The 27,171-nt window shown below is 35.5% G+C and overlaps 3 protein-coding genes across 10 annotated transcripts in view; all 3 read left to right on the top strand.

The window, feature by feature from the left end:
* larp1b (La ribonucleoprotein 1B) overlaps positions 1–2,190 on the top strand; it is a 40,885-nt gene extending 38,695 nt beyond the window's left edge. For all 8 annotated transcript variants that reach the window (XM_055005717.1, XM_055005713.1, XM_055005716.1 and 5 more), the window contains one exon: positions 816–2,190. In XM_055005717.1, the coding sequence (XP_054861692.1) occupies positions 816–1,094 (279 nt within the window). In that variant the 3' untranslated portion in view covers positions 1,095–2,190. The remainder of the gene's footprint in view (positions 1–815) is intronic.
* A 2,655-nt stretch (positions 2,191–4,845) lies between these two features.
* pgrmc2 (progesterone receptor membrane component 2) lies at positions 4,846–16,950 on the top strand. Its single transcript, XM_023295608.3, has 3 exons — positions 4,846–5,217; positions 11,192–11,347; positions 15,421–16,950. The coding sequence occupies exons 1-3, from the start codon at positions 4,875–4,877 to the stop codon at positions 15,516–15,518; spliced, it is 597 nt and encodes a 198-aa protein (XP_023151376.1). The 5' UTR covers positions 4,846–4,874; the 3' UTR covers positions 15,519–16,950.
* A 1,538-nt stretch (positions 16,951–18,488) lies between these two features.
* asmt2 (acetylserotonin O-methyltransferase 2) lies at positions 18,489–27,163 on the top strand. Its single transcript, XM_023295615.3, has 8 exons — positions 18,489–19,373; positions 20,418–20,592; positions 22,217–22,346; positions 23,036–23,104; positions 23,190–23,308; positions 23,479–23,616; positions 23,893–24,015; positions 25,185–27,163. The coding sequence occupies exons 1-8, from the start codon at positions 19,293–19,295 to the stop codon at positions 25,394–25,396; spliced, it is 1,047 nt and encodes a 348-aa protein (XP_023151383.2). The 5' UTR covers positions 18,489–19,292; the 3' UTR covers positions 25,397–27,163.
* Positions 27,164–27,171: the final 8 nt, after the last annotated feature.

The following is a 27,171-nucleotide window of genomic DNA, read 5'->3' as shown; positions in this document are numbered from 1 at the left end:
TGGCGGAACACAGGCAGACATCTAGGAACTTTAGTAATCGAATTGCTTGAATAACTCAAGGAATCGTTTCAGCACTAATAAGGACGAAATGTAAAGTGTAAACTAAATAACAGGAAACGGATAAACAGCAAGTAAACAGGTGTATTACACAGAAATATTGCACTTGATATTAATGCATAAAATTTACTGGCGCTGGACCCAAATATCCAAATATTCAATCGTTACAGTGGTATCCGAATATTTATTTTGAGATCTGAATATTCGGATCGTCATTAATCCGGGCCGAATATCCGGAGCACAGAAATTGCTATTCGGGCCAACCCTAAAATTTACCATGTACACTACCGTTCAAAAGTGTGGGGTCACTTAGAATTGTCCTTATTTTTGAAAGAAAAGCAGTTTTTTTCAATGAAGATACCATTAAATGAATGATAAATCCAGTGTAGACATTGTTAAAGTGATAAATGACTATTGTAGCTGGAAACAGCTGATTTTTAATGGAATATCTCCATAGAGGTACAGAGGAACATTTCCAGAAACCATCACTCCTGTGTTCTAATGCTACATTGTGTTAGCTAATGGTGTTGAAAGGCTCATTGATGATTAGAAAACCCTTTTGTAGTTATGTTAGCACATGGATAAAAGTGTGAGTTTTCATGGAAAAAAACATGAAATTGTCTGGGTGGCCCTAAAGTTTTGAACAGTAGTGTATGTGTGTTTCTTGATTACCAGTCCTTAGTCCTGGCCTTAAACAATAGAAGAAAAGAGTTGATTGCTGTTAAAAACTATAATTATTTTCTGTGTTTTGTCTTCAGCCTCCGATGGGAGAGGAGGGAGGCAGGAGGAGACGTCACTCGTCCTCGGCTGGGGATGAAGGGAGGCGTCGGCGACATCCTTCCAACTCTACCTCAAAGCCCACGCAGGCCAACAAATCCTCCAACACGGCTGCTCAGCCCACCTCCTCCTCCTCCACCTCCTCCTCCAACGCTACGACGCCCAAAGACAACGCCCAGAAAACAGCAGCCGCTCCATCCCAGGGGAAGCAGAGCGACAGCAAGGCTGGGAAGAAGGAGAGCGTCGCCCCCAACAAATGAAGCTCCTCCTGCTGGAAGTGGGTTTGGATGAAGAGAAGCAGAGCGAGGCGGCGCTCAGCTCAGCGCTCAGAGGCCGAGCGTGGTCGACTTAATACCATTGTTTTTATCATTTCATTTTAAAAAGCAAGCAGGCAAGCATAGGCAGCGAGCTCGAATGTGTTCGCCTGACAGCTCACAACGTTTACAGTAAAAAATGCATTCCCTGCATTTTGCCTTTTTATCCTCTCAGATGCCAAAACTCTTCACCGTCGATCGCTACAATCTGTAAGAAAAACCAACGATGCTCGGGTCCGTGAAGAGCCGTTCAACTGTGATTCTAGTTTGCCAAGATAAAGAGTCTTGTGTGCCTTAATCTGATCCACCAGGACGGCAGGAGAAATGTCTGCTCTTTTATTAAAAAGTCTTCCTACTAATCGATCATTCGGAGCTTGAATGTGTTTAAAAACTGACACCAGGTTTTAGTTCTCTCCTCGGCTTCCGTTTTTTTTCTCTGTTTTTTTTTTCACAGTGACAATCAAGCAGTCATAAATTTAGTGAAGGAGCAACCCCAAGGCTGCTGCTCAGTCCCAGAACGTTGCAGAAATAACGACAAATTCACCCGGGAAGCTTTACCTTTAAGTCCCGTTTTACACCCAGAGTTAGCATAATTTATTGTTTTGTTTTTATTTTTTGTCATTTTACTTGATTGATGGAATAGTCTTAGGTAATCATTGCAGTTTGTAATGGCTTTTGCTATTGAATATAAAAAATAAAAAAAAAAATAAGTGAAATGTTTCTGCTGGAATTATGGGTGTGAGCTAGCGTCATGGAAACGACAGTATATTTTAGCTTGAAGTTTATTACGTTTGAGGCTTGGTGCTATAGTGGCACTTTAATCATTAACTTTCCTTTCATCGGTGGACTTAAAAGAGGTTTTAGAGTTGAATTTTAAAAGAAAAAAATGTAAATACTATAAAAAATCATTTGCTGTTCAATTATTCATCTGATTTTAAGAAATGATTTATCGGTAGCGTGGATTTGAGTGTGTTTTCGGTTAAAGCGATGCATGTTAATGACTTGTAAAATGCAAAAAAATATAAAATAACAGTTGATTGTACTGAAGTGGTGTTTGTGTCGTCTGTCCTGCATGAACTCCAGGTTCCTCTCACCTCGTAGCTTCAGTCGTCGAGCCTGATCGGCAGGTTTTTTGTTCCCAGCCGTGGATGGTTCGGGGTGAAATTTGTCAGCCGTCATCGCTCGGCTAATCATCTGTAATTTAAATTAAAGTCATATTTGTTCCAGCGGCTGCAAATCACGACACTTCATCTCCTCTGAAGAGGTGTTTACGATCAGCGGAGCAGATAACAGCAGAGTAAAAGCTGAAGAACTGGAATCCAAACACAAATGACACCAACAAGAAGATAACAAAGAAGAAAAGACTCAAAAATGCACTTTTTCCTGCAATTTCACATCATTAAAAACACAGTAAACACATAAAAAAAACAGAAAAACATCTGAGCAAATATAAACAGTAGTTTGATTAAGAAAATATGCCAACTACTGTGTTATTTTAGTGCATTTATTGTGTGTTTACTACACTACGGGTCCCCATAGAGGGACAAAAAGAACCGAGAATCCGCCGTCAACTTAAAACAGTGTTACTCTGCTGCCTTCAGGTGTTCCTCGTAAATTTTAGTACTCATTGGAAAAGTCGATCTTAGAGTTGGATGGTGTCACAGGTTGCCTTTCTTTCATACATTTACTTGCTTTTACTGGAAAAATTACACAATTAAACGAGGCATGTTAACAATAACTGCAGCACTGCAATAAAAAGAGCAATTTAAGTGAAAAATAAAAAGCAGAACAAGTAAATGTAAGAAGGTGACTTTTTAAGCACAAAGTGATCAAACTGAGTCCTTAAAAGTGGATTTCAATCAAGAATTCCATAAGATCTGTGTCTGATGCTTTTCTCCAAATAGTTTATGAATATAAAGACACTAAGACGTCCTCACATTGACAGTGTCTCACATTTTTATTCATATTTACTCATTTTTAACATAAAAGTCCAACTTAACACCTCTGAGTCTGAAATAGTGATAAAAGTGTCATTTGATGATGATTTTCTTAATAGGTCGTTCAATATTAGTTACAATATCAGGTAAAATATTAAAGTTTTATAGTTTCTCTAAAAATTATTCACCAGATTCCTGTTTTTTTGTTTGTTTTTTTTTGGCTTTTTAACATGAAATTATGTCGATTTAATGAGGCTTTTGTGACAAGAATTTACAAAAAGGCAGATTTTTTTAGAAAGTAATGTCCATTAATTATTAATAAGAGACAGCATAAGTATTCACCCCTTTTTTAGGTGAGTAATTCAGCATTTTATGTTTTTAATTAATTAACATTGTGTTGTAGAAATCTAGTTTCATTTTGAGATGAAAGAGTCTTTTTGGGGTATTTTTTTGTCCTACAGGTCAAATTATAGTGACAATGATTTAATTAAAAAGGCAAAATTTCCACAGGTGGTTAATATTTTTAGATGCACTGTAAAACTGAAATGTTGCACATAATACTGAAACTGATATCAAACATACTGTAAAGATATTGTTCAATACAGTGCAAAATTATTGTGAAATATTGTCAGTATTATTAGAATAGAATAGAAAGAGTAAAGTTTCTACCACCATAAATACAGATAAAGAAACAAAAAATGTGCAGTAAATAAAAATAAACAATAATAAAAAATATGAAATGCAAAATGTCCCATGTAAAGTGTTTTTACCAGTTTTATTGTGATTTTTTTTGTTGTTGTTGACCAGTTTCCCAAATTCATTGAATAAATGCCTCAGTGTTGTTAATGTGATGATATTCTTGCTAAAAAGCTTCTTAGAGTTCCAGATTATGTCATTAAATCCCTGGATTTGTTCTAATAACAGTCTAAACTCCACAAATAATCGGTTTATTATCATGTAAGACAACAGAAAGCAGCAAATTATCAAGAAACATTAACCCTGTAAGACCCAAATATAGAGGAAAATAACAAAAAAATAGCAATAATATATATATATATATGTATATATATATATATATATATATATATATATATATATATATATATATATATATAAAAACCCAAATATAAAAAAGTAGAAAATAAAATTAGCAAAAAAGAAATATATATATATATATATATATATATATATATATATATATATATATATATATATATATATATATATATATATATATATATATATATATATATATGAAAGCAAAAATATAGAAAAGAATAGCAAAAAAATTGCAAAAATAATATATATATATATATATAAATAATTAAAAGTAATAATAAAATAAAACTGATGTTGCATTTCTGTGGGGTTTACAGTATAAAAGTTTTTTATTTATTTATTTATTTATTTATTTATTTTTACCAGCGCTACCTTTTACATTTCTGTTCTAGTTTTGTTTAAGCTGACTTATTTTTATTTTTGTGCTGTCTTTGTATTTATCTATGTATAAACTGCTATTCTGCATTTATTCTCATGTTATTGTCACTTTTTTAGCCATTTTTGGCACAAGAATTTCTTTTAATCACATGAGCATCGTTCTATATTCATATATGTATATTTATTGAAGTTCTGTATTATTTTTACATTTTATTTTCATTAAATTTAGTTAGAATCGGGAGTTGTGTGCAGTTTCTCCTCCTCGCCCAGCAGTCAAGCGGTGTCTCCGCGCTTCCCGACGGGCCATGAACGCAGCAGCAATCCAGGGGCGGGTAGGCGCTAACCGAGCAGTATGGCGGACGATGGAGACAGTTCGAGCGGACCAGTTGACACAAGCGGCGGGCAGGGGGCAGCGGAGGAGTCGGACGGGCTCGGCCTCGGCGGGATGTTGCTGAATCTCAGTATTCTGGTGGCAGTGGTGGCCGTCTGCCTGGCGGTGTATCGGCGGTGGGGCAGGCGGCTCGGCTCCGACGCGGCCCAGGGCGACGAGGCCTCGTCGCTTCCCAAGATGAGGAGACGGGACTTCACTCTGGAGCAGCTGCGGGAGTACGACGGGCTGGAGAACCCCCGCATCCTCATGGCCGTCAACATGAAGATCTTCGACGTGACCAGCGGCAAAAAGTTTTACGGTAAAGGTGAGTGCTGGCGGCTGACAGCCCCGGGGAGCCCGCTGACACGTCCGCGCTGGTGGTGAGTTTGTCCCGGAGCAGAATTTGGGCGCAAACCGTTATGGGGGGTTAGCTTAGCTTAGCTTAGCCGCTCTGGCTTTTGTCTGTGTTTTTGAATGGGGGGCTGCTAGCTAGCTGCTAGCTTGGCGGCGCGGCTGTGTGGGGGAGTTCGGCGTTGTTGTGTTGGAGCTTTAACGGCTTTAAACTTTCTTTTTGTGCCCGCTAAAGCTGTGACACTTTAAAGTTGTTCAGCTTCAGGGGGGAATTTAACGAGCTAGCCTGCTAGCGTTAGCCTGCTAGCTTGTTGACGCGTCCAGACTGTCTGTCTGAGCTGCAGCTTGTTTACACTGATGGGACTCTGCATGGTAGCAATATTAGGAACTTTACTCACTGATTCTAAGCACAAATCACATCAACTCTCCTCTGTCTGCTAAAACAGAAAGCTAGCTACATATAGGGAGGATTTTAGCATCTAAATGGAGCTCTGGGAGCAAAAATGTGAGCAAATATGAAAAGCAAACATCACACTGGTGTTTCACTTTCATGTTCTCTGAGGCCCCCTTCACTGTACTGGAGGAACAAGCAGGACCAGCCTGCTGCTCAGCATTTTGTCTGACTTGGCAGACTCCCCCTTCAGCGCTGTAATAAACTATAATTATTCAAACAGCAGCCAGCTCATGTGTCGGTCTGCTATTCCACACCGACAGCAGCCGGCCAAGTAGGCCTGAAAGTGTCCACCTCATCACCCCAGCACGACACTCCGAGCTGCCAGGTCACATCTCAGCCTGCACCCTGGCTTTAATCACACTGGACTTAGTGCTGGGACTGATGGCTGGTGAATGCATGTGTCAGCTGAAAGAAAAATAGAGCTGCAACTCACGAAACGGGAAGTTTGGTTGATAAAATGGTGAAAAATGTTGATCAGTTTCCTAAAACTTGCCTCAGTGTTGTTAATGTGATGATATTTTTACTAAAAAGTTCCCCAGAGTTCCAGATTATGTCATCAAAAGCCTGGATTTGTTCCAATAACAGTCCAAACTCCACAAATAATCAGTTTATTATCACATAAGACAGCAGAAAGCAGCACATTATCGTGTCTAAGAACCTGGAACCAACAGTTTTTGACTTTTTTGCTTGAAAAATGTTTTAATATTTTGCAATTAAATGAGTGCTGAGACTAAATGCTGATGAGTACATGTGTCAACTGACAGAAAGGTAGCGCTGCAACTCACTGAACTAGCTGTTTGGTCCAGAAAATGGTGTAAAATATCAATCAGTTTCCTAAAACTTCCCTCAGTGTTGTTAATGTGATGATATTATTGTTAAAAAAGCGTCTTAGACTTCAAGATTGTGTCATTAAAAGCCTGGATTTGTTCCAGTAACAGTCCAAACTCCACAAATAATCAGTTTAATACCATGTAAGACTGCAGAAAGCAGAAAATGATCACAACCTGGAACCATCAGTTTTTGGCATTTTTGCGAGAAAAAAACAGAATTTATTGCAAAAAGTAGCGCTACAACTCCCTAAACCAGCTATTTGGTCCAGAAAATTAGGGAAAATGTTGATCAGTTTCCTGAAATTCAAGATAACACATGAATTTTTTTGTCCACAACCCAAATATATTCATATACTGACATAAAGGATTAAAGAAAACAGAAATTAATCACATTTAGGAAGCAGGAATTAGAGAATTTTAGACTCCAACTGCCAAAATAGTTATCGATTAATAACTGGTTGATAAACAGATGAACTCTTTCAGCTCTGCAGACAATACATGATTGATTTTAAGGTTTATTTATTCATTTCTAAAGCCATACATGGGTTGGGTTTAATCACAGCAACCTCTGTTATATATAAAACAACTCTGTAATTATGAAATGATGTTTAAATTAACATTATTGTCATATTTAGGATTATCTGATTACACTATATTCCTTCTACTGAATGCCTCAGTGTTGTTAATGTGATGATGATTTTGCTAAAAAGTTTCATAAAGTTCAAAATTATAACATAGTTTAGTTCAACCAACAGTCTAAACTCCACAAATAATCAGTTTATTATCACCTAAGATAACGGGAAGCAGCAGATTATCACATTTGAGAACCTAAAACTATACATTTTTGGTATTTTTGCAAGAAAATTTTTTTTTAATGCTTACTTTGTGTATTTTACTATTTACTGAAAGAAAATATTCACATTTTAGAAGCTGAAATCAGAGAAGTTAGACTTTCTTTCTTCATATAAAATGATTCTATCTATAAAGTATCTTCATTTTGATTATATTTTTAGCCGAAAAGTCTCCCAGAGTTCAAGATTATTTTACTAAATGCCTCAATTTGTTCCATTAATTGTCCAAACTCCACAAACAACCAGCTGAAAGCAGCAAATTATCAAGTTTGAGGACCTGGAACTATACATTTTTGGTATTTTTGTGAGAAAAAACACGTTTTTTTTTTATGGTTCTTTTCATATATTTTACTGTTGACTTAATTCTGGGGCTGATAGGAGACGAATGCATGAGTCAGCTGACAGAAAAGCAGCAGGATTGCAACTCACTAAATTAAATATTTTGTCTCAAAAAGTGGTGCAAAATGTCAAAATGGAAAATGTTATTCTTTCTTCACAACCTAAAGATATTTTATATTAATAGTTTATTTTCACAGAGAGGTTAAAAAAGAAAATATTCACATTTTAGAAGCTGGAATCAGAGAATTTAGATGATTTTCTTCTTTAAAAAATTACTCAAACCAAGCAATTATTGGGGAAATAGTTGTTGATTGATTTACCCTCTGGAGGGCCAAAACCAGCCTGACTTTGTAAAGTGTAAAAATTTTTGTCATTTTCTGTCCCATTTTTGTAATATTTTGTCTTGTTTTTGTTGTTATTGTCTTATTTTTTGGTCTGACTTGTCATTCTGATCATATTACTCTATCATTCATTTCCAGATACCTGTGACTAAATGTTTAGTTCTTTTATAAACACTCTGATCTGTAAGTTGTAATGTGTAAATGATAAACTGAGGCATAATATTGTTGAAATTTCGCTTATTTTTCTGTAGAAATTTCAGGTTGTTCATAATGTTTTGTTAAAAGATAATTCCTTAAATGTGAACATTTTCAGAACATACTTTTTGCACTAAAACAAAGGAGAAATGTGGAGTTGTGGTTATTTATCGGTTATTATGCTGTGATTTTACTGGTCACTGGAGATGAAACTGGTCTGAATCTGGCCCCTGAACTAAAATGAGTTTGACTCCTCTGCTCTAGAGCTTCCTGTTTCATCCCGTTTTGTGGTTTTATCTTGTTGTCAGTTGTGCAAGGTGAGAAAGAGCACATCTAATCTTTAGCTGATAGCAGCTGATTTGCTTCACGGACTCTTTAGCGGCGTTTCAACGCCACGTCTAAAGTTTTAAAAGAGCCCGCAGAGCTTTCACATGTTAGTCAGATGATGTTGGAAGATGTGAAAGCCGGAGAGGAAGCTTCAGGCGTCGTCTGGGAACTTCTACGAGAGTCGATGATAATCAGATCACTGCAAATTCCTGAAAATGTAAAAACAACACAATGTTTTAACGTGAAAATGGATTTTAATGCTGGAAATTACACAGAAACCCGAGCTCTAAATCACAGTATTTCCTCTTGAATGCCTCAGTATTCTTAATATAACGATATTTTTGCTAGATTAGATCAAAAAAATGCATCATTTCATTTATTTTTTCCTAAAATAATTTATTATCATGTCAGACAGCAGAAAGCAGCCTGAAACCATCAATATTTGACATTTTTGCTCAAAAACAACATATTTTATTATATTTACTTTCATATATTTTATAATTAAATGATTGCCGGGACTAAATGACAATGAAAGCAAGTGATAACTGACAGAAAAGTAGAGCAGTAACTCACTAAACTGGAAGTTCAGTCTGCAAAATGGTCAAACCAGAGCTCTAAATCATAACATTTCCTCTCTTGAACGCCTCAGTATTGTTAATATGAGAATATTTTTGCTGGATTATATCAAAATTAGGCCTCATTTTGTTTATTTTTTTCCCAAAATAGTCAGTTTATTACAATATCAGACAGCAGAAAGCAGCAAATTGTCACATTTAACCACCTGGAGCCATAGATAACTAGAAAACAACATATTTTATTCTATTTATTTCTCTTTACTTCATCATTTAATGTCTAGAATTGTTCTGATAACAGTCTAAACTTCACAAATAATCAGTTTGTTATAATATGAGACAGCAAAAAGCATCAAATTACCAGACCTGTAAATCACAACTTTTCCTCTCTTGAATGCCTCAGTGTTGGTAATGAGAGTATTTTTGCTAGATTATGTCAAAAATAAGGCCTTACTTTATTTTTTCCAAAAATAATCAGTTTACTATAATGTCAGACAGCAGAAAGCAACAAATTGTCACATTTAACCACCTGGAACCAGCAATATTTGGCATTTTTGCGAGAAAACAACGTATTTTACTTGACCTGTAACTCACTAAACTAGCGGTTTGGTCCAGAAAATGGTGAAAAATGTTGATAATTTTCCTAAAACTTAACAAATAAATGCCTCAGTGTTGTTAATGTGATGATATTTTTTTGATAAAAAGCTTCTTAGAGTTCCAGATTATATCATTAAAAGCCTGGATTTGTTCCAATAAGAGTCCAAACTCCACAAATAATCAGTTATTATCGTCTAAGACAACAGAAACTGCTTTATTAATAATTTATCTTCACTTATTTCCTTTATTGAATGTGTTTTAGTTGTAAAATGTCAGAAAACAGCCACTAATGCATTGTAATATTCAGAAATTAGTCCAAAATCTGTAAAATATTGAATTTAATCTCATGTATGATGAAGAAAAGCAGCAAATCGTCACATTTGAGCAGCTTGAATGAATGAATATTATTAATATCTGACCATTTTTGTTTGAAAAGTTGTGATTAATCTCCTGCAAATAAAGCGTCAGCTGTTATTTAAACTGTTAAAAAAGATTAAATAAACTCATTTTCTCCCCAGAATCTCAGATAATACTGAGTTTAGAGTCTTACGGCTGTGAAAACAAACAAGCAAACAAACAGTCGTACTGAAGGACAGATTTTATCAACAGACTGTTTTTATTTTAAAGAAGATCACGTTTTGGTTTTTCTCTGAACAGATTCATTCTTAAAACAGTCACAAGATGCAGCTTGTTGATATCCAAGTCAATCGTGTGATTTTTTTAATGAATTTCTTCAACAAATAGCAAGACTGCAACTGATATTTGTTTAATTTTATTGTTTAATCTGTAGTTTAGTCTTTTTTTGTCCTTCAAAGCCTTTTATTTGCTAAAAAAAACAATCCAGATTTTAAAGGTTTTGAATTTAGAGCTGAAAAAAATAAAACTTGCAGCCAGTTTAGATAACTTATTACTTTGTTCTGTAATTTTTTTAAGTAAAAAAAGTAGCAAAAATCTTCAAAAAATCAGAGATTATTATTATATACATTATTATCTTGACGTCTATTTTGTGTCTAAAACAAAAAAAGAATACAAATGTGTGTGATTTGTTTCACCAACTGTCCAAAGTTGTTCTCTGCTTTGAAATCCTGTTGTAAATCCATAATTGCAGCTGATTTTGATAAGTTGTTGAACTTATTTCAGTCATTTTTTTTTTTTTTTTTTTTTAAATGAAAAATTACAGAAAATTCTTTGCAGTTGTTGGATTTTTCTGCTCTAAGTGACGGTTCACTGTTTGTCTTCAGGTTATTAAATGTTGTTTGACTCAAGGGATCAATCAACTGACAAAAGAAGCTGAGGAATGATGAGAAAAGACAAACATATTTATCCTGAATCTGATGTATTTTGTTCGTGTTAATAAAGGAAAGCTGTTTGACAGAAACCCGATCAGCTGGTTAATGGATCGTCTGATGGATCTTTAACCCTGACCGTCGTTCTTCCTCCAGACGGTCCGTACGGGATCTTCGCCGGCCGCGACGCCTCCAGAGGTTTGGCCACCTTCTGCCTGGAGAAAGACGCCCTGAGGGACGAATACGACGACCTGTCGGACCTCAACGCCGTTCAGATGGAGAGCGTCCGGGAGTGGGAGATGCAGTTCATGGGTAGGAAAAGAAGCGCTTCCACCAGACAAAATAGATCCTCGCATGTCGATTAGACTCAGCTTTCACACCACGTTCATCACTTTTACCACAGAAACTCTGATTTTAAATGTTTCATTGCACATAGATGTTAAGTTTTACTTCAGTAAGTCGTAGTAGCTGAAGCGTTTTCCACTAAAAATGGTTATTAATGGTGAATTAACCTCATATTAAGACCATATAATGTCATTTATAGTGAGTAAGTTACATATTAGGGATTAAAACACTAAAGAAATTCTATAAAATACGACTTTACTAAAGTAAATATAATATGATTATTATATTTTATGTTTCTTCAAATTTTATTCTCAAATTGCCCCCAAGAATCACTCTTTCAACCTTTCAAATGATAATATTTGCTGCTTTTCTCTGTTAATAGGACACTTTTTCAGACCACAGAGATAATTACTTTGTCAACTAGCACATTTTTCATAATTTCTTGATTATAAAAGACAAAGACAGCAAATCTTCAAATTTAACAGGCTGGAGCCAGGAAATGTTTGACATTTTTACCTAAAAAATAATCCAAATATTAACTCTCTTATTACCAAAAATCTCCTGACAGGTTTGAAGGTGTTTTCTTTTTAAAAATCCTCAAAATGAAGCCATTTATCAGGCATTTTTCACGGTTTAAATATTCCAAGTATGATATAAATATAATATATGTTGTGTTTCTTCAAATTTCAAGCTGAAATTGCCCCAAAAACACTTTTAGTCTTCCAAATGAGAATATTTGCTGCTTTTCTGTGTTTTTAGGACAGTTTTTCAGATCAAACAGAGAAATATAATATTTTTGTACATTTTCCTTTAAGAAATACTCAAAACCAACCCATTTATTACAGATTAGTCCCTATAATGTTATTTAATTTCTTACATATTAGGGAATAAAACTCTATAGAAATTCTATAAAATAATAATCAGCAGCTTTTTTAATAAATAAAATATCAATATATGCATTTCTCTCTCAAATTTGATGTTAAACAGACTTTTTTTCTGGAATTTACTGATGTTTTACAGTTAAAACAAATAAAGGAATTATCATCAATTCAAATATCTGTCTGCTTTTAAAGACTATTTCTTCTTTCGTAGTAATATTTGGAGCTAAATAAGAAAGTCCACTATATTATATAATCTCTAACTAACTAAATAACTGAATATTTGTTTTATTTATTGATGAATCAACCGATTGTCTCTAAAATATCAGGAAACTGATTCGTCTGTTTTTTACAGTGGTTGATTGTTTCACCAGCAGTCCAAAATCCACAGCTTTGAAGTTAAGAACTTGAACAAATAATCAATAATTTGATAACTAATTGCTTATTTCTGGCATTTATTAATGAAAAATCTTGTTGTTGTGATTGTTTACTGTTTTTTTTAAAGTTGTTCGACTAAAACGAGCCATTTAAAGACTTAATGTTGGATTTTTAAATCATTTTATTGATCTCAGGGTCATTTGATTAACTTAAAAAAGAAACTGAAGAATGATTAGTAAAGAAAAACAACATACTTATTCTTAAAATCCTCAAACTCATGGATGTTTTGACTGAAACAAGAAGGATTTATGCAGTCAATAGATTTATTGGTGACGCCTGCAGTTGAACCAAGCTTTAAAACCTCCTGAAACCACATCTGCTGCTGAACGGTTACGACCGGAAACCAAAACTGGAAGGACACAAAAAGGCTTCGTTTCATTTCATAATCCAGGATTATTCTATAATCAGTGGAGCTGCAACAGTTTCAGGTCATTATTTCTGTGATTTACCTCCGATCGGTGATTTAGTGTCTAATTTTAAACTCAAACGAGTTGCTGGAAACTCAGAAAAACACTTTAAAGCTGCATGAACTGCCACTGATTGAATGGTTTTTTTTACCACGTTGGGGGTTATTTTGGTTCCAGCTCCTGAAATGAAGGGACTTTCCTTCTTTTCTTGACATTTTTGGTAGCATTTTCAGGTTATAAGAAACTGTTAAGAACTTTCTCTCATTGCTGTCTTCATTAATGAATGAACTGGTTTGGTCACTAAACCATCAAGAAATGGTTCAAGAAGTTGGAGCCTTCCACTTTTTGAATTAGTAGGTATAATATAGTTAGCTATAGTGGCTATAAGAGGCCATAAAATAGAGAAAAAAGTTGCCGTATTTCAGTGTTTCGTCTGACAAAAAGACCAAAACTTCAAGAATATTGAAGTGAAATGATCAGTTGCAGCATATTTGTTGTTGTTTTATCAAATTTCCAGCTTTAATTGCCAAAAAATAGCACTTTTTTTTAGAATATTTATGCTTTTCTTTGTTGTCCAGCTGTCTTTTCTTTATGTTAATGAGTCATTTTTTAGCTGTTTATCAGAACAAACAAGTCAATTCAACGTCAGCTTTCATTTTTACAGTTTCTTAAAGATACAAGACAAAAGAAAAGCAGCAAATCTTCAAATTTAAGATGACAAAGCTGAGAATTTTTTGACATTTTCACTTTAAAATTAACCTACCTGTTTAAAAGGCATATTTACCTTGAAAAAACGACCAAAATTAGCTCATTTACCCGCACAAGAAAGATTTTATAGATTTTATCTGTACATCATCTAATCATTGATGGTCCCAACCCTGTCTACTTGTGGAGCCATGTGTTTTTTTTTTTTTGTTTGTAACACTTGTTTGTACATTTTTGCAAAATACATACTAAATTTAGCTTTTATTCTCTCTTTTTTTAGTGATTTATGGCATTTTAAGCAGGGATAGATTGATTATCAAGCCTATAATTTGGCTTTTTTCCCCACCAATTCATCGCTTTTCCTGTTTAAATGAAAGATAAATTAAATGCACTAATCCATTGGCTCTGATGCAGCTGAAATCCAGTGACATGAAACCAAGTGTTCAGTTTCCCAAGACTTTCTTTCCAAAATTTCTGATTGTATTTTCTTATAAGTGTAATTTTCTGGTATCAAACTTTATCAGTGACTTATAGTGGATCGGGAAGATTTTTAAAATGCTGAAAAGAAAGAAAAATAACAACACAGGCTATTGTCTAGTTATTTGTTGATGTTTGGCATTTTTCTGATTATCTATATTGTTCTTTTTATTGGTCGATTATTGATAAATTAAATGCGCTATTTCAGGTTTGATGTCTGTCATCACTCTGTGGTCTCAGAAACGTCTCAACAAAAAACACAAACCAGGAAGTTAGCTTCTCTCACAGTGGCTAATGCTGTGCTAACAGCTAGCGGCTAAGCTAGAGGGCAGTCACAGACTAACCTGAAACAGAGTCTAGAAAACAATAATTAGTAATGATCTAAGATCTGGACTTTAGTGAAAAGTAAAAATGAAAGATTAAGAAAATAGAGGAGACAAACTGATCAATCTCAGTCAAGAGCGTCCGAATTTAGTCGCTCCTGTTTCTATTTTACATGTTCAATTATATTCACCTTTATTAATGAACAAATCTAGTTATCAGTGTTTCTCTGCTGTCACATGCTGTTAAAACATTAAATTTAATTATAGGTATGTGGATGGATGGATGGATGGATGGATGGATGGATGGATAGATGGATGGATGGATGATGGATGGTGGATGGATGGATGGATGGTGGATGGATGGATGAATGGATAGGTAGATGGATGGATGGATGGATGGATGGATAGGTAGATGGATGGATGGTAGGTGGATGGATGGAAGATGGATGGATGGATGGGTAGATAGGTGGATGGATGATGGATGGATAGATGGATGATGATGGATAGATGGATGACTAGGTAGATGGGTGGATACGTAGATGGATGGATGGATAGCTGGATGGATGGATGATGGATAGATGGATGATGATGGATGGATGGATGGATGGAGGATGGATGGTAGGTAGATAATCTGTAATCAACAAACTTACTAACCCAGTTGCTGTCTGGTTCTCCGACTAACTTGTCCTGAGTTCTGTAAGGTTCAGTTACTAAGAAAAATTCCATGTGTCCGAGCTCTCTTGTCCTTTTCTGATTCTGACTGATTGTTCTTGAGCTCTGCGCTGATTCCACCTGTCCTACTTCCTTTCCAGAAAAATACGACTACGTCGGGAGGTTGCTGAAGCCCGGAGACGAGCCGTCGGAGTACACGGACGAGGAGGACATCAAGGACCACCTGAAGCACGACTGAGCGGTTCCATCTTTCACCGACCAAAGCCAGGAGCCCCAAACAGCTGCGACGGACCTCCTCCTCCTGCCCCCTTTACCCCACCTCCCTCCCCGAAACCATCCCACCACCACCACCGACGACGAGGAGCTTCTTTTAAAAAAACAGCGTGCGGCGCGGCGGAGAGGGCCGTTTAAAATGTTTTAGTCCAGGCGACGTTCGGGGCCGGGGGTGGGGAGGAGGGGAAGCGTGGTCGCCGCGGAGTCGCCGCCCGGTGGTCGGAGGCAGTCGGAGAAACATTGTTCTGAGAGGATCAGCAGGATCGGGACGGGGGAGGCAGATGTTTTCCTTTTTTTGTTGTTGTTTCTTTATCTTCGGTTTCGTCACATCGAACTGCTTCAGCTTCGGACAGCTTATCAGTCAATCATTTCTGTTTCTTGTTCAAATCATTCTCCAAAAACAAACAAAAATGTCAAATAAAAAACCCCCCAAGGAGCTTGTGGAGAGAAGGGCGGCCGGAACCAAAGGTGACGACCGGGTGGGCGAGGCATCTTCCTGTTGTGTTTGTAGTGAACGCACTACTAGTTCTCCTTGTTTGTCACCATGTGATTGTATTTGTTGAGTAGCGTAGCGGGAGGGGAGTTTTGTTGTTTGTTTGTTTTTCTTTTATTTTGAAAAAGGGTGGGTCAGAGGTCCTCGCCATAATGAATTTCTTTGAATCACATCAGACGGACTGAATCACTGATCGGGAACACAAAAGGGAAAGGTGATAAAGGCAGTCCTAATCAATCGACTCAATTGTTTACATGCCTCACAAGCCAGCTGCAAGTCTGTAGATTCCCCTGAAAAATGGTCCAAGTATTAATTGTGCCTTATTTTGTTCGTCGCGTCAGTCCTGAGCCGGTCTAACGGAGGAGGCGAGCGGAAGGGACGTCGGTTTTTTCTCCTCGACTTTAAAAAGAAGGCATGTCAGTCGTCCACGCACAGACTGTAAGATTCCCCCACTTCACAAACTCTGTAAATAGACCGTATGAATTACTCAGTGTTACTGCCATATTTATGTAGTTGATGAACTCCATATATGCTATGTCGTATTGGCCAAAACCCCCATTCTTTGTGTTTTTTTTCTTTCTTTTTTTTTTCTTTTTAAATGTGGGTGAATTTCCAAAAATAAAAAAACGTAGAAGCGTCGCAAAGTGCTGCAGGGCGGGACCGGGAGCTGTTCTTGCGGAATCTCTGTTTTTTTTCGTTGTTGTTGTTTTTCTTCGGAGACGTTGCTTATCCTGTAAATATATCTATCATTTTATTAAAGCATGTGCAACAACGACGTGGAGCCGATGCTGAATTTCCCACCACATCATGTATTTAAATGTCGGGTGTGTGCGTGCGTGTCTGCGTGACCGAGGCAGGAAGGGATTTGTTCATGCATAATAAATCGATTTGGTTAATAATTGAAGACGTCTGGAGTTTATTTGCCGTCGGAGGCGGCCGCGGTGGGATCCGGGTAGCGGTTGATAGGTGATGAAAATATGTCACCGGTGAGTGAGTTTCCATTAAAAGTCTGAGGAGACGCAAGAGCTCAAAACTCATCATCAGACTCACTAAGGTCTGAGAACCAGCGGTGGAAGGAACCTATGGTAGTGCATGGGTTGTTCCTTAGACTTTCTTCTATGGACAATAGAAATGCATTTTTGAGGCCCTAAAAATACTTGATAGATAAGTGGAGAGGTAGATGGGTAGGTAGGTTGATCGATGGATAGATAGATACTATAAAATAAAGATAAAATATAATAAAAATACTTGAAAACACATGAAAATTTGCACACACTTCAGGACTGGCAAAAAATGTTATACTTTAAGGGAACAACATCCAAACTGCTTTATGACAAACGTCTGGGTGAACAGTCATCACTACTAGAAGAGAAATTCTGAGATTGAAGGTTTTTTGTGATTTCAGGTCTTATTTAGAGTGATTATCTTCAACAAAGGAGAAAGAAATGGTTAATGAAAATTCCTAATTATGGGTGCTCAAAATGGATTCAAATCAGCAGAAAAAGGTTGAATTAAAGAGTAGTAATATTTATAAATGGTAAATGTTCTGCACAATATGTCTATTAGTATTAATGTTAATATGGATATTTATTATGTTTTTATGTGTTTGCAAATAGGAACACTAAAATAAATGATTATACACATTAACAATAATAAATACTGCACAGGGACTAGAAAAAGACATACATTTAAATATTAAGGATAAGACCCTGTAATAGTATTTATTATCTAAATAAATTTAATTACTCTACAATATTATTTATTATGCTGATTTACCTAGTACTGTTTTATATACTACACCAAATTTATGTAAGAAAAAAGTAAAATCAATATACAAGCAAATAATACACAGAAACATATACAAATACAGATTTTTTAAAATAATGCATACAAAAACAAAAATATGTATAGGGTTATATATGTGTGTGTGTGTGTGTGTTACAATATAATTATATATTATCATTTTTAATAATATTTTTATGTATTTAAAATAAATACAGGGAGGAATAGTAAAATAAACCAATATGAAAATATAGTATAATAAATATGTAGAGAAATAATACACTGAGACATATACAAATATGGATTTGTTTTTATTTTATATAAAAAATATGTAGAGATATATAATCTAAAATAATTATATATTCATTTTAATATATTCATTTTTAATATGTGATATATGCATGTAACAATATAATTCTATATTCTAATTTAAGTAATATATTTTATATTTATTTAAAACAAAGACAGTGAGGAATAATAAAATAAACTGATGAAAATGAATATATTGATAAATAATATATAAGGACAGAATTAGAAATAATTTGAATATTAAAGTGAAGACTTTAGTATATTGTAGAAATAAATTGGGAAATAATACACAGGGGCATATATTAAAACAGAATAAATTTTATGTGAACAGTTAAAAAAGTCATATATAGCTAAAATATTATATAAAGACATAATTTTTAATTTTTTTTATTTAAAAAGAAAATTCCTATATATGAAATATTAAAAATACAACGACATAGTTTAATGATATTTTAGCGAAATATAAGGAATAAAACATACAATATTGTTATATTATTAGTGCTAAATAGGGCGAGAAAAGAACAGATAAATAGAGAAATAAATGTTTGTTTATGTTTTGTTTGTCCTTTGCGGGCCACTGTACTTGAACAAATCCTCAGAATATTTAAGTCGTTGAATCAATACGTAAAAAAAGCGCTTCAGTATTATTTCTTTCCGGGACATGAGCGTGTTTTTGATTACTGATGGATGTTTTCGATCACTGATCTGCTCCACAGAGGGACTGTGACGTGGAGAAACGAAGAAGTTTGAATTAAACTTGCGCGGCTCCACAGCGCCGCCGCTGCTGCTGCGGTTCAATCCGGAACTGCAGCTCCACTCTGTTCAAACTGCGAGATTCTTCTGCTGCTCATCGATCGCCTCTGCTGCCTCCAACCGGCTCGGATCCGGACCAGAACCGAGTCCGATCCGTCGATAACCCCTCTTCCTCCCTCCAGGCTGCAGCTGCATCAAACTGCATCGACATTTTGGCTGTTTGGGCTGAAAAAAGTTGAGTCTGAAGCCTCGTCTCTGAAAGAATCCGCGTCTTTTCTCTCCGCTGCTGCTTCTCCCCGGATCGGATCTTCAGGCCACAGCAACGGAGAACATCCAGAGAAGCCGGATCTACAGAGACCCGCTTAGAAAGAGGTTTTAGTGGGCTGCTGTTGGAATGCAGTGATGGCTGAACATCTGTCCCAGAGCGAGCTGGATTATCCCTTCAAACTTCTGGAGTATTTCAACGGCTTCAGGGTGTCAAAGGTAACACTTCTGCCTTCATTTAACCTTTATTTACTTCATGCACAAGAGTTCATGTTGCAGTAATTCATGCAGGATTGATTCCAACAGACAGAACAGGTTGAAAATTAAACATAATCCTGCAGAAAGTGTCTTAATTAAGTGCAGGAAACCACGTGATAATTGATTGACTGTTTCCGCCCAGTCGTTCAGGGTTTTCCTTTAATCTGTCACCAGTCTGTGGCATTATTGTTTCATCTGAGACTGTATTTACACAAATGTTGTACAATTATGAGCAATTTGTACTTTTTGAAAAGTGTATTTCTGCCACACTAATACAAGCAAATGCTACACTTTCCACAAATGCATCATGCAGCTAGTTTTTTTTCGTAGATTTATTAAAGGTCTCCTGGAAATATAATGAAATCTGTTGGTCATGATCATGCTCTGGGAGCTTCACACAAAGTAAATGGAATAATGAAGAAGGAGCATTACCTCCACATTCTTCAGGAAAACCTAAAACCATCAGCAGAAGGTTGATCTTGGACACAGTTGGATGTTTCAACAAGACAATGAGCCCAAACACACATCAGACGTGGTAAAGAAATGGTTCCATCAGGCTAGAATGAAGGTTCTAGACTGGTCTCCCCAAAGTCCTGACTTAAACCCATCAAGAACCTGAAGAACCAAGTTAAATTTAGCTGAACTGAACCAATTCTGTCCAGAGGAGTCAAACATAAACCAGAAGATTGTGGACGGAAACCAAACGAACCTCGTAGAGGTAAAAATGGCCAAAGGATGTTTAACCAAATATTACCATTACTGTATGTATATTTTTGACCCAGCAGATTTTATTGAATTTCCAGAAAACCTTTAATAAATCTATAGAAGAACTAAAATGCAGGATTGTTTTTGATGTGTGTTTCATCTTATAGTTCTAGGAATGATTGGAAACTCTAGACTGAATGATGCTCATGGTCTTTCTAAGTGGATGTAAACTTTTGTTCCTGACTGAATGTATTATAAACTAGTCAGAAGTATGTAAAGTGACTAAAACCATTGTGTCAGGTGATATTTTCAGCCTGTGAACTGGGGGTGTTCGACCTCCTGCTGAGGTCCCAGGAGCCCCTCAGTGCCCAACATGTGGCCCAGGAGCTGAAGACCAGCGTGGACGGGATGGAGAGGCTGCTGGACGCCCTGGTGGGCATCGAGATCCTGGAGGTGGAGAAGACAGCTGGGACAGGTGAGGAAGAGGAGAGGGAATAAACCAAACTACTAGCTCTGTGTCAGTATCAATATACAGTGGTAGTATGTAGACCAGGGTTTCCTCTACATTCATCCCAGCCGCCGCTCCTTCAAATTTCTGTTTATTTTTTTATTTTTTAATCGTCGCAAATACTCCACCGCCGCTTGTCTCCACCTTCACAGCAGTCTTGCACTGTTACGGGTGCTCGTGAGTACCAAGGTAAACTGCAGATAACTACCTTGCTCAGTATCTACTCTTTGAGGGGTTAATACGACGTTAATTAGTCGCAAGAGCGCAGCCTTGAAAGTGACGTCATGTCAGGGAGCAGGAAGCCTGCCGCTGCTGCTGAAAACAATCCTGGAGGAAACACTGTAGACACACGAGCAACAGGCACTAATCAACCTCCAAGCTTCTGGGAACGTTTTCCACCAGATTTTATTGATTAACATGAACCGATTGACATGTAGAAGCAGAAAATGATCTTCCTCAAACTGTGGCCACAAATTTTGTAAGTACACTGTAAAAATATAAGTGATAAAAACAGTTAAAATTTGGCAGCAAGACTGCCAGAAAAATATGTTTAAAAAAATGTTGTAATACTGCGGATATTATTTATATTTTTTTGACCTGTTACTTTTTAAATAAATACTTTTTAAAATGTGATTTTACCAATTATTATCTGCAGAAATCTGTAAAATAACTATTTAAATAATGATTTACAATGTTTCAAGCCTTAATATACATATTTTTTGTGATAGGCAGATATCTGTAAATATATATAATGCAATATATATATATATATATATATATATATATATATATATATATATATATATATATATATATATAAATGTATATATATTGCAAATTCAAGTACAGTAAAAAGTAATGATTATTGAAATTATTATTAAATAAATTCACAGTTAGCATTGTAAAAGAAAGAATTATCTTTTTTCTTTTAAAAACAGATTCTAATTAGAATATTATGTACAGTTTTGGCCTGTTTCCTTACAGTAAACATGTAAAGTAATACTTTTTTTTGCTAGATTTTTTTTTATTAGATATTATTTTAATTAAAGTTAGTTTAGTAAAACAGGGAAAATCTGTCACAACAATTTTTAAAAATATTTAACATTTTTCAATGCTTAATATACTTTTTTTCTAATAATGGCAAATATCAGTAAAATATTATACATTTTTTTAAAATTTACTTTTATGGACATTATTTACAGTTTTGGCCTTATTTTTTATGGTTAACGTGTAAATTAGTACTTTTTTTTCTGTGATTTTGCTAGTTAGTGTCTGCTATATAAAACAGGAAAATCTGTTTTTAAAAAACCCTGTAAATTGTCTTTTTTTAAAATAATAATTTAATTTAAAATTTAAAAAATAAATGAATAATAAAATGATTTAATTTTAAAAAATATGTATGATGGGTAGCAGACCTCTCTTGCCCTTGTAATAAAAAAATTTTTTTAATTAAATATATAAATAAAAAAGATTCCTCCTTGTTGTTCGGTGTTTCACCAGAGGAGATCTTTAAATTTGACGTCCAGCAGCTGTTCCTGAGCTTCCAGTTTGATTTATCGCTGTTTCCTGTGGATGTTTTGTGTTCTGACAGCGGTTTACAGCAGCTCTGACGTGGCCAATCTCTACCTGGCCAGAGGCAGCGTGAAGTCTCTTCACGACATGATCGTCTACCAATCACAGACCATCTACCCGCTGTGGAACAACCTGGTGGACGCCGTCAGGTCAGTGGGAGGCTTCAGCTCATTTAAATAAAAACAGATTTACATCAGCTGTTACATAGCTCACCATTCTGATGACAAATTGACTGGTTTAAGTAGTTTTTTTCAAAGGAAAATAAATTCCACTTTGTAGAAGATGAACTTATTTTACCCGAAATTCATTATTTCAATTTATACATTTGACCTGTTTTGTTAAATTACAGATAATCTCAGATAATGAAAAAACACAGAAAAAAACAATTTATTTACATGTTACCCTTAGAAAATGTTTTTAAAAAAACAAACCAAATCTGTCAATAATGCATCAAAAATCTGTATTTTTTATAAATGATGATTCTATCTTTTACAATGTTTGACCTTAGAAATATAAAATTTTAATGTGTCATTATTTAATTTATTTAATTTCTAATGAATACAATTTTTGCAAAAATCAAATCAGCAAAAATTATAATTATTTTACAGATATTTGCCATTATTTGTAAGGGAAAATGATAAATCATTTTTCAGCTATTGTTTAAGGGATTTTCTCTGTTTTCTTAAATCACAGACAAAAATTCTAATTTTACTGTGTGACCATAAGTTGCTGCTTAACTGCATGTAAATCAGCAAAAAATTTCATAATTTTACAAGTTTTTGCTGTTATTTTCTGGTGTTTGCAAAAGTAAAACAAAATGAGTTTGTGGTTCCTGCAGGGAGGGAAAGAACCAGAACGAGAAGACGTTCGGCCTTCCATCGGAGGAGGTTTTTCAGGTTATTTACAGGTCGGTGCTGCTGTTGTTGTTTTAAATGCTTCATATAGAATCCAGGAGTTGATTTAAGAGTTTTATAATGAATTATTCTGCTCAGATCTGAGGAGGAGATGCTGAAATTTATGGGTCTCATGAACTCCTCGTGGGTTCTGGACGGACACGACATCGTGACGGTGTTCAACCTCTCCTGCTTTCAGAACATCGTTGATCTGGGAGGTAAAGTTGTTGGAAGCTAAGCTAAGCTAAGCTAAGCTAACAGGCTCTGAACTCCAGCTCCTAACTTCAGGAATATCTGAGTATTTCCCTAAAGTCTCATATATTTTCCTGCATCATTTCTCCTGCTTCTTTTTCCAGTAAACTGATGGTTCTTTGTGAATATTTCCCAGGTTGCACTGGTGCTTTGGCCCGTGAGATGGTGAAGGCGTATCCCTCATCAACGGTCACAGTTTTTGATCTACCGCAAGTCGTAGAAACGGCTCAGAAACATTTCTCTCAGGAGAGCGATGCTGTTTTATTTCAAACTGGTGAGTTTTATCAGTTCTCATTCTAAAATCAGATCAATAAAAACCTGTTGCACCATCTGTAGTGTGACATTAGAGAGAGAAAAGCAGCAGAAAGAAGCCAAAGAAAATGAATCCTGTGTGTTTTTAGATTTTTGATTTCTTCATAAAGTGAAAGTCCCACATTTTGAATAGCGAGTGTAATTCTTCAAATAGAAACTTGCAGAATTAATATTTCAGATGAATTCTGGTTAATTGTTTAATTAGAAAACCTCTCATGTTCTATGTTGTGTTTTCCAGGAGATTTCTTCAGCGGTGAAATTCCTGCTGCTGATTTGTACGTTCTGGCCAGAATCATTCACGACTGGCCTGAGGAGAAATGTGTGACGCTGCTGAAGAAGATCTACAACGTCTGTAGACCCGGTGAGGTTATTTTTAAGAGTTTATGTGTTTTACCAGTCTTATATTAACCCTCTGAACCTCCAAACCCACTGCTGGATTTGAAAAGCATGTTTTCTTTCCAAAAAATCCCAAAAGGACACTTTTTTAAACCTGATTTGGAAACTGTAAAAACAGAAAAAATGTTTAGATTTCCAACTTTTAGATGTTCCTTGATTGTATCATGTGCAATGTATGGTTTAGTCGCTAAAAATAACCAAATCTAAGTTTATAAATGTCGTATTTAATCAAAGGAACTTTCCATTCAGAGGAAGTTAGACAACCTAATATAGTAGTTATGTATATTTTTGGTTTATTTTTTATTTTTCTACTGATATTTCTTAACCTCTTAAGACCTGAGCTGTGGTTGGGTTTGCATTTTAGATTTGTTCTAGTTATTTGGGATAAGGAGTAACCAATAAATTTAATAATTGGGTAATATCTAATATCTTATTATTATGTTTATTATATTTATATTGTTATTATTATTGTTGTTGTTATTAATATTAATATTATTGTTATTATTATCAGTATTCGTATTATTATTATGAACAATACACTCTTTTCAAAAAAGAAAAAAAAAGATCTCCACATCTGTAGACACCAGGTCTTAGGAGGTTGAATATCAGCATATTATACCTAATAATGTTGTTTGGGTTTAAATGGAGATTTTTTTTGTCAGAAACCTTCCTAGAAGTAAAGAAACTCAAGCAACTGCCTCCATTTTCTGTATAATTAGTACAAAATTATGTGTTTTAGTTGTAGAAAACCTAAAATAAAGAAAGTAACCAGCATGAAGTTGCATCCAGAGAGATGGTTTTCCACATCCCTCTGTGCTGCTGAAATAATGCAAGTTTTCCCATTATGGGATTAATGATTATCATATATTATATTATTAATGCTTATTGTATTCTGCATGTCTCAATCAAGAATTTGCCAAAAATAAAAACAAGCAAACAAAGAAAACCAATAAATATATTTTTCAAATGTGCAAGTAGGAAGCCATGAATATTTGTCTCATGTTCAAGAGATATTGTGATCATTTGGCTGAATCTGTTGTCTACATGAAGTCATAAAGATGCTAAAGATGCACATTTCCTGCTCCTGAAACCTTTTTTCTTCCTGTCAAACATTGGTGTCGTCCATCCTGTCAGGCGGCGGCGTCCTGCTGGTCGAGGCGATGCTGTTCGAGAACAGACGAGGACCCGTCATGGCTCAGATCTTCTCCCTCAACATGCTGGTTCAGGCTGAAGGTCGCGAGCGTCCGCCGTCCGAGTACACAGACATGTTGAAGAAGACCGGCTTCCAGAACATTCAGGTGTGTCGCACTGGGAAGTCCTACGACGCCATCCTGGCCGTCAGATGAGCTGCAGGAGAAACTCGCAGACAGATGGACTGAAACAGCAGATTTCAAGGCCTTGAGAAGGTTTGGAGATGGACAGAAACACAGATGGAGTGTTTGCAGATACTGTGTTTGAAGCTCAGAAATACAAGCGTTCTACTGGAGAAGATTTTTCATCAGATTTACCTCTAATCTAATATTAGCAAAACAATTCTGCATCACAATCAGGTCAAAATAAAGGAATTAATACAGATTAAGAAAGGAATTCTGCACTTTTTGCTTTCATGTCAAGGCTGAAATGAAAAGACTGTTACCGTTCTAGTGTGTTAGCGTAGCTTAGCATGAAGCAAATTCCATCTAAAATCATCAAAAGTTTTAGAAAAAATTCTGCACAACCATCTCTGATTTGCCTGAAACTTCTATAGCATAAATAGCATAACATATGGATATTTCTGAAAATGTCTGTAAGATTTTAGCTTCATATATCAACTACTTTTTTTTTGACGCATTCCTCCATCTCTGTATAGAATGAGGTCAAAATATAAGAAATAATACAGATTAAAGAAGGAATTCTGCATTTTGACATGTGCACTTTTCCCCTGTCATCACTAATATGCTAATTGTGGTTAGCCTAGCTTAGCATTAGGGCCATTCCATCTCAAATCATCAGATTTTTAGAAATATTTCTGCTCAACTGTCTCTGATTGGTATGAAACTTTTATAGCATAAAATCTGGATCTTTATGAGTATATTTGTTAAATTTTACATGGATTTATCAAATACTTTCTGAGATAATGTATTTTAAAATGGCCCACCAACCCATATTCAGCATTATTTTTTCTCACATTGAGATTGAGGCTGTTAAAGATGTACTATATTTATAATCCTGGGTGGTTATTTGAGGTTTTTATTTGTCACATTTTCACCTGCGTTTGAAAAAGCATCATAAAAACCAACAATGAACAACAAAAGTTATGCAAAAAGCAAGAAATGTAGACCTAAATTAACCACTGCACATAGTTTTTATTGTCCTGAAGAACATATGATGCAGTTTATTCTTACTCTGAATTGTAAGAAAAGTACATTTTTCCATCTCATTGATCTTCAGTATCTGCTGTTTGTGGACATTGCTGATCTTTGTTTCTGAGGATTCAAACACAGAATCCACTGGAGCGTTACTGGAGTGTTACCGGAGCGTTACTGGAGCGTTCTTTCATTATTATTCTGTCGTTTCTCTGCCAGCAGCAGGAATCCAACTAAAACCTGAAAGTGCAGCTAAATTTAGAGCAAAACAAACCCTTTAAGCTTGAAGAAAACCTGAGTGTTGTGACGTTGTGTTGTGTGTAGATGTGTGTTTCACTGTGATGCGTTCAGGTTCCCTCAGAATCTGCTGGAATCTTCATTACAACTTCATTTTACCTCCATTTTCCCTCTGCTGGTATTAAAATGTTCTCATTTTTTGATGTTTTACACTTTCAGTGACACTGTGAATGAAAGGTTGAAGGAAAATCACTGTGTTTGATGCATTTCTGGCTCTTTTGTGTATTTTCTTTTTACTCATGATGTTACTGGACTTTCTGTTTACACCTGAAATCACTGATTCAACAGTATTGTTAGAGGAGCGCTGTGAATTTATTTCTACTTTGTATGTGTGTCATTGATGAGATGTGAATGCAAAATATCGATCCGTGCAGCAGAAATTGTCCTTTTTCAATCCTGTCCTCCTGTAACTCCACTAAACATGTCGGCAGCATGAATCCCTCAGATTAAATAACAAACATATCTTGTTTATTCTCTGT

The sequence above is a fragment of the Amphiprion ocellaris genome, chromosome 20 (genome assembly GCF_022539595.1).
Source record: "Amphiprion ocellaris isolate individual 3 ecotype Okinawa chromosome 20, ASM2253959v1, whole genome shotgun sequence".
Taxonomy (NCBI): Eukaryota; Metazoa; Chordata; class Actinopteri; family Pomacentridae; genus Amphiprion; species Amphiprion ocellaris.
Note: the sequence above shows the minus strand (reverse complement) of the source record. Positions and strands in the feature narration are given on the sequence as shown.